At 39.1% G+C, this 8176-nt stretch overlaps 1 protein-coding gene across 3 annotated transcripts in view; it reads right to left on the bottom strand.

The window, feature by feature from the left end:
* The window catches only part of ppm1bb (protein phosphatase, Mg2+/Mn2+ dependent, 1Bb), a 34233-nt gene that overhangs the window by 15214 nt on the left and 10843 nt on the right, over positions 1 to 8176 (bottom strand). For 2 of the 3 annotated variants that reach the window (XM_015034469.1, XM_015034472.1), the window contains exon 2: positions 2188 to 3030. In XM_015034469.1, coding sequence (XP_014889955.1) covers positions 2188 to 3018 — 831 coding nt within the window. In that variant the 5' untranslated portion in view covers positions 3019 to 3030. The remainder of the gene's footprint in view (positions 1 to 2187; positions 3031 to 8176) is intronic. The other variant, XM_015034470.1, reaches the window with a different exon arrangement.

The raw sequence follows: 8176 nt of genomic DNA, 5'->3' as shown, positions 1-8176 counted from the left end.
TAGATTCTAGTAAAGCATTGATTAATGCCTGATTTTAAAATTAGTTAACTGGACTTGTAGACATTATTTTGTGCCCAGGTGGCTGGACATCACACGGCACGATCGAACCGTTATACCTAGGATTTCTGTCGGCTAATGTGTCTCTCAGGTTTTGAAAATGGGCCGACAGTCGGCCGACAACTCGTGTAGTGTGCGCTGGACATTACACTAAGGAAATGAGGAATGGAGGGTCAGTGAAGAGCACCGGAGCTGAGCCTTTTTTCATTCAGTGTCATCAAGAGAAAGAAGAAAAGGCAGGAAGAGACGATAAAGCCGATAATTAAAATGAGGTCGATAGGTTTAATTTATCGTGCGATTAATTGATTTATCGTTTATCGCGTCAGGCCTACCATCAACTTAATGAGTTACACCGCAAAGACAGGAGGAACAAGAGAGGAACCGACCAGGCTTTCACTGAAGTCTGTCAAATTTTCTTAGCCTCCTAATAGATACAAATTATTAGTTTAAACTAAAGAGTTATAATAAAGGTTGCAGTTTTGAATAAAACAGAAAACGAAGGTGTTGCAGAATTACCCGTATGTGTGTAGACTAGTTTACAGACCAAGAACGAAAATAAAAATTGGGAGTTATTAGTTTTTACACCATCTCATAATCGAAAAAAAAAAATCATCAGGAATCTAGCCAACTTCTAGTTTTGATTACCTCATATTTATTTCAACATTTAAATTATTTGAGGTTACGTTACTATTTTTTTCCTAAGGAGTTTCATTTTGTTTTTCTGTGAAACTAGAAGAATCCTGTGGTTTTAAATGTTGCTCTTATGTCCTTTTTATATTACAGTTCTTAAAGATCACTGAGAATAAAAAGGTCAGAGCTTTACCATAACTGGAAATCATAATTTGTCGACAAAGTTATGAAAAAGTAAATGTTGATATACTGTAGAGATGTGGACCAGTTATTTTTTTTTTACCTGTAGTTTTATAATGAAAAGCTTCACAAATGCCTTTCAATGTTTCAAAGTCTTCAAGATAATAAACACACAAACTAGACATCATCATAATTGCCTTTTTCAAGACAAACAGCGACGGAAGATGGAGCCCAAAGCAGCAAAAAATCCCCCCCGCCCCCCAAAAAACCAAAGGCGTCGACTTCTCACCACACCGAAGGACTCGGTGTGGTCACAGTAGATTTCTGAAGGTGTCCAGTTTCACATACATCACAAAAGGTAGCGACAGCAGAGCAGATTTATGCCTGTGTGGCTGATACTTGAGATAACCCATCCAGTAAGGTAAAAATAACTCATCTGCTCTACGCTTGCTGGTTCTTGGAGAGCCCAGGACGCAAAGCTAAAGACACGTGGACAGTGAAACGTCCAAGATGTGGACAGGAACTAGGAAGAACAGGGTGGTGTGTATAATTTAAGCTGGAATGCAGGTGATAAACGTCCTCCCAGATGGTTCAGTCAACAAACAAACTGTTTATTTCCAGGAGATTCCCGTTTTTAGGATTATTAAATAAGGAGGTATGGTCCGATAGAAACTATGCAAATTTCTTTCTACATAAACTTTTATCCCAAGACACTGTGAGTTGTAAAATAATTCATACTTTTCACACTTTTTCACAAATTACAGAGACAAAATGTCATGTTTTTTTTGTTTTTGTTGGGATATGATGCAACGTAGTTTGTGGTGAAGTGGAAGGAAAATAATAAAAGTTTGTTGCTCTTTGAATGGGAAAGGTTCACATAAAATCTCAAGAAAATACATTCGAGTTTGTGTGGATGTGGGATCCCACTGATCCGGTGCGTTTTTACCACATTTTTTTTTTTAATATATTTGTTTGGTTTTGGAAATTGGTGGTCTGATGGGGAAAACCCTCCGCTTCCTCGCTGTCCCATTGTGACATTTTTTTTGCGCTGCTCTTGAGGCTTATATATCCAAATTAAAAGTCTGCAACCAAAAATAAAAAATAAAAAGGAACAAAAACCAACAAAAACTATACATAACATGGATTACAAGGTCCCTGTAACAAAAACTGCCCTTCAAAAAATATCAACGACCAGAATATAAATGATCAAGCTCATAATAATGTGATTAATTAATTGCTTATTGTGACAGACGTACGTTCAAGTGAAAGCAAAGCTCTGTATTCAATAGGAGCAGATATTAATTGTTAAAAACTCCTTACCTTATGAAGACAGGTGTCCACCACCGAGTTACAGATCTTTTCCAGATCTTCACAAACCAATAATCGTGATCGTACAAAATCACACAGCTCTTCGTTGGACATGACGTCCCAGATTCCGTCGCACGCCAGAACCACAAACTCGTCTCCTTCGGCCGCCCGCTCCAACACGCAAACCTCCGGCTCCGGGCTCACCAGCTGCTCCGTGGGGCCCTTACCATCCACACATTTGTAGTCGTAGTCCCCGAGAGCCCGCGACACCGCCAGGGAGCCGTTTACCCTCTGGATCATGACCGAGCCGCCAGCATTCTGGATGCGCTCCTTTTCGCGGGGGTTGCAGGGCTTGTGGTCCTGAGTGGAGAAGCCCACCTTTCCGTCTCGACACAGCACGGCCCGCGAGTCGCCGCAGTTAATGAAGTAGAGGTGAGTGGGGCTGAGCAGCACGCACACGGCTGTCGACCCGCTGCGGTCCAGGCCCTGCCGCAGGTCGGAGAAGTTGCGCATGTATTCGTCAATGTTCAGAAAGCCCGAGCGGATCCCGTCCTTCACGCCCTCCACGGAGCCCGGCCCCGATCCAAACTCGGCGCCTCCTGACAGGATGTGCTCCAGCAGGTGCCCGGAGCAGTAGTTGGCGACCCGCGAGCCGGCGTGGCCGTCGTAAACGGCGAAGAAAGACCAGTCGGTGAGTCCGTGGGGAAGGCCCACCACCGCCGTGTGGGCGTCCTCCATTTCCACCCGCCAGCCTTGCATGGAGCTCAGACCGTAGCGCAGCCCGTTTCCGTCGCCGTGGGCACTGTGCTTCTCCGTCTTCGGCTTGTCCAGGAACGCACCCATCGCTGCCTACAATTGGAGAACAGAGGAAAAACGGTGAGGAAAACTTTTATACGATCGCCTGCAAAGACATGATTTTAAAATCCGAGTCAGTTTCACCAAAACACCGTTGTACCGTAAACATACATGTACAAAGCGATTATTTTAGCTATAGATTATTCTGATGAACTGATTTAAAAATTAGCACATTCTGCACATTTTTCTTTTACAAACTCTTTATATAATGTTTGAAAAAGATTATGCAAACAAATAATTTAAGTCCTTTCTGTAAAAAAAAGAAAAAAAAAAAAAGAAAGTAAACGTTTTATTGCCAGAAATAATAAAGCATTCCTTTCATGTACGCTTGATTAATTGCAGCAAAGGATGAATCTGCAGCTACAAAAATACTTCCGACATCAACAAGTGGAAAGCTCGGCCTTTTCTGCTTGACTTAACATCAATACAGTGTTAAGTGCATTGATTATGTTTTGGATTATTGGCTAGCAAGAGGAGATATATTTTTTATTTTTTTTTATTTTACATAATTTGCACCTAGTGAAGCTGAAACTGCCACTACTGTTTTGGGTATAAAACAGACAAAGGTTGTTTTTTTTTGTTGTTTTTTTTTTTTTATTATTATTATTTTTTTTTATCTTAAATCAAAAATATGTATATCTTTTGTGCAGCTTTGGCTTAACTGCTGTACTTTCAGCAAATGGCCAAGTCTGTGTACTCCCGTTAGTTGATTATGAAACAATTATCGATTCATCACAACTAATTCAATGAATTCTTTCAGCCCTACACTTGATTTTTGAGTCCAATATCAAGTAGATTTGTGCTTCAGTGAATTTCATGCATTGTTCTTATCCTAAATGCTGCTCCTTCCACGTCTGAACATCATAGAAACAAATCTTTCTGCACAGAACTGTCTAAACTGCATAAAATTATTTACAATCCACAAATTTTTATCCTTTAAATCATGCCTGCTTAGAGATTTATATAAATTTTTTTGCATTCTTAAATCACTCAATAGGAGTGGCTTTCTGAAGAACATCCCAGATTTTGTCTATACACCTTGTGTCCTGTTCTCTGTCAAAATGATCGCTCTCCGCTTCTACAATGTGGATTTCTGGGCTCGGGTAATGCAGATTCATGACTGGAAATGTTTCCACTGCGTGTTTTATTGTCCAGGTATGTGTTTTATATAATCATCTCTATGGTAAAAAAAGAAAAAAAAAAGAAAAAGAAAAAAGAGAGACTTTCCAAATGGCTTCTCAGCTATTACTTGAGGCAACTTCAGGGTTTATAAAAACTTAATTACAGCAGTGTTCATAAACATAATGTGCTTAATTAATAAAGTTTTGTGATGACTTTTTAAGATTTCTACAAAAAACAAAAACTCCTTAAAAAGTTATCACTACTTTGACAACTTTGTTGTAAACAAACTTTCAAACAAATATGATTTCTTGGTTTTCTATTTTGATACATTTCCACACCGTCATACATTTGTGTGTAGAATTTTTAGGAAAAAAGTCAATTTATACAATTTGGATTAAGGCTGTAAAAATGTGGAAAAGGGGAAGTGCTATGAATACTTTCCAGATGAACTGTGGACAGAAGCAGTGATCCTGGCAGCGCTGGAGCCGACCTGGAGCACCAGAGGCCCAGAACTACAATCACACCAAGCAAGAAGCTGCAAAGGGGCCCCTTTTGAATTTGGAAATCGCCTCCGTCTCTACAGATAAATTAAAAACGCTGCTGAGAACGTTTGAAACAGACAGAGGGGAGCACAGAAAGACACCTCTCTCTGAAACCAGCCTGAGACCAGATTTCTAAAACTAAATGTTAATAAAAGTCTGCCTGAACAAAACAACCGTCTAAATCCCTCTATTTGGGGTTTGTGTGACGATTTACAGCACCTGTATCAAACTCAAGGCCCGGAGACCAAATCTGGCCCGCTGTAGCTTTCTACGTGGCTCCAAAATTACATCAATAAGTCTCTTCCAGTTTTTCACAAATCTGCAAAATTCACACAAAATCAACAAATCTCCAAATTTTTTTCCTGATTTTACTGCAAATTTTCTCAAAACAAGTAATAAAAAGTTACACTCAACATCATACATTAGCGCAAATATTGTAAAAATTCCTAACATTTCTAAATTGGTAGCACAAAATCTATAATTTTGATCCCAAGGAACACTAAAACGATCAAAATCATGGAAGAACAGCTATTTATTGATAGTTTATAATTGGTTTTGTCAATATATTCTGGCACAACCGCCCCTTTAAGAACATTCAGATTTTTTATTTTGGACTCATTGTCCAAAATGACAATGAGTTTGATGCCCCTAATTTATAGAAACATTTGAAAAACACTACACCACCAAATAAACATGTCTTTTTACATAAGCACAACTTCATTCAACTGTCTGGACATGGTAGCAATGATAAAAAATGTGTATATATTTTTTTGTTTGTTTTTGACCAGCAAGTTAAAAGTGAGAGTTTATCAGGCTGAAAACTGTCTACGGCAGCACAATATTAGAAGCTTTTGCGATGGTGAAAATATCGTTAAATATTCCAATGAGGACATCAGATGTGATTTGAGGCTTTTTCTCTGTTTCTAATGAGATTTGTGTTTATTGTGAGCATCTGCTGCCATGAGGCTCCATCCAACCGGATGAATATTACAATAGTATGCAAGTCTGTGATACATGGAAGATACTAGCTAACAATTATTGCTCTCTAAACAGTCCTTTGCAATATGAATATTACAAACACTAGTAATGGGATGTATATATATCCATTATATAATCTGGATTTTAATGCCAGGTGTGAACAGTTGGGCTTAAATATGTCCTGTTGTATCTAAATTGTATTAAATAAATGTATTCACATCTGAAAAAAACAAAAACAACTAAAAGCTAATTTCATACTTTTGGCGAAACAACAGTAATAACATCACAATATTAACAACAACAACAAAAAAAAAACAATGTTAACAAATCTGAAGAAGATTCAGAATTTTTTATTCTAAAAATGGGAATCAAATAAATATGCAGATTATGTGATTGAGTTTGTGGGTTTGAATCCAGAAGAAAATTAAACAATCACAAGATAACTTAATTTAGCTTCAAAGCATTAAGCTATTTTCTTACAGAAGTAAAAATATAAAATGTATTCCTCCTGATCACAATCAAAGTGAATTTGTGGCAAACTGAAGAATGGTCCAATACAATTTACTATCCAGTAAGAATGCTAATAAAATGTTAGGCTTGAAAAATAACCAAATAAGCAATCAGGGTTTTTGGCATCTCTTGTTACCAATTGGTAAAAATATTTTGTGTTTTATGCAGAAGAAGTAAGAGTTCTTGCTTGGCAATACTAAGACCAGGAAGTCTATAAAAAAGCATGATAATAATAACAAAAACAATAATCAAACCGCCCTGATTCTTCACAGAGCTTCACTTCCCACATGAGCATGACTGCGCCATGACAAGCGTGTGCCCAAAAAAGGCCGTTACATGCAGGGAGTGACTCCGGCTGCTTTCTCAGGACGCCGAGTGTCCTGAGAAAGCAGGACACTCGGCTTTGTGTGCGTCTGTGCATGTGTGCACCGTCACGGTCTGTGTGCGAGAAAAAGATGCTCTATAAATACGGCAGGTCGGCTTACATTTCACGACCAGCGTGAGACAGCAGGGACGGGCCATTCATACTTCTGCCGCCTTCCTGTCGCACGGTTATAGAAAGAAAGAAAAAAAGTGTATTCTCAGGCTCGCCGTTTGATGTTGCCCCAAGTTTTTAGTGTCGTTTAGTAAATGTGGAGCTGCTCTCACGTGCAACGTATGAGAGAAAGACAATTCTGTAACATTGACCAGCTGTGATTCGCTCTAAAAATAAAACAAACACACTGCCACTGCCTAGCAACCGCCCACCCTACAGTGCAAACATCCAGCCTGAGCTTCATTCAGCAACACCCCCTCCCCACCCTTCTTTCTCCCAAAAGTCTCTCTCTCACACTCCTAAAAAGAGGCGCGCACACTCAGCTGCTGGTTAGCGAGAGGAGCGGGTCGTTGCATCATCCGTCCGTTAAAGCAGTTGCAGCCGACAGAACCAGAAAGGTGTCAGGCTGGCTGCTAAAGACACACAGATACTGTGAGGTTTCACTGGCTGCTCACAATACCTTTAGAGCGAGGGGAAATCATGTGAACAGACATGTACAAAGACAGAAACCCCAGAAAACACCAGAGGAGAACGAGGAAGGCTCAGTCACTGCTGTCACCAGTGTTGCAACCGCAGGCCGAAACCAACACCAACGAGCAAAACTCGCATCCGCCAAAAAAAGCATTTCAAGAGAGAAGCGGAACGTCACAGATTACATAATGCTGCAGAGGATCCAAACGCTGCTCAGAAAATACGAGCCGTCGCTCTAAACTAGCTAAAGCAAACCTGGAAGAAAAGGCTGAACGACAGTCGTCTACACACTGAGAGAACAGAGCCAATAAGCTGACATTTAAAACAAATTAATGCCAAATTTTAGAATAAAAAAAAGGCCACAATTTACTTCTAATAGTTTTCGACATTGTAGGTTTTTCGGTACATTTTTGTACAATAAGCTGGTGACAAAAAAAGAGCACATCAAACAGATTTGCAGGGCATTTTTAAAATGTGAAATATGCACAAACTGATGCACAAAGCAGAGTTTTGGGGGATAATTATTCATCTCTGGTTTACTAGGGATGCACCAATATGAAAATTTGAGCCAATATCAATTTCCAATATTAATATTTCTGTTATGGCCAATAACCGATATTTCAAATATTTTTCTACCATTTTTACGTCAGATGTAAGTCACTGATTAATGAGTGATCTCACCAATCAATTAAGAATTAATTGATGAGCAGCCATTTTTATTACATTACCATTTTATTTTGGAAAAACAATCAAATTATTTGTTTTAATCTCTCCCTCCCCAAGACACATTAGGTTTAAGGTCTTAAATTCAATATTTTTGACTAAAATATCCAACAAAAAAATGCCAGATAATTTTGACGTGACCATACGGCATTTCTGCATTTCTACATTTCTACCCAGTAAAAAGGAACCACATGAATGCAGCATTAAACTAACAACTACAGATGTGCCGATCAGGTTTTTTCCTGCCGATACCGATCACCGATAC

The sequence above is a fragment of the Poecilia latipinna genome, unplaced genomic scaffold, assembly GCF_001443285.1.
Source record: "Poecilia latipinna isolate Pla-1442-1.1 unplaced genomic scaffold, P_latipinna-1.0 Scaffold299, whole genome shotgun sequence".
In the NCBI taxonomy this organism is placed as follows: domain Eukaryota; kingdom Metazoa; phylum Chordata; class Actinopteri; order Cyprinodontiformes; family Poeciliidae; genus Poecilia; species Poecilia latipinna.
This window is presented reverse-complemented; position numbering and strand designations above follow the sequence as displayed.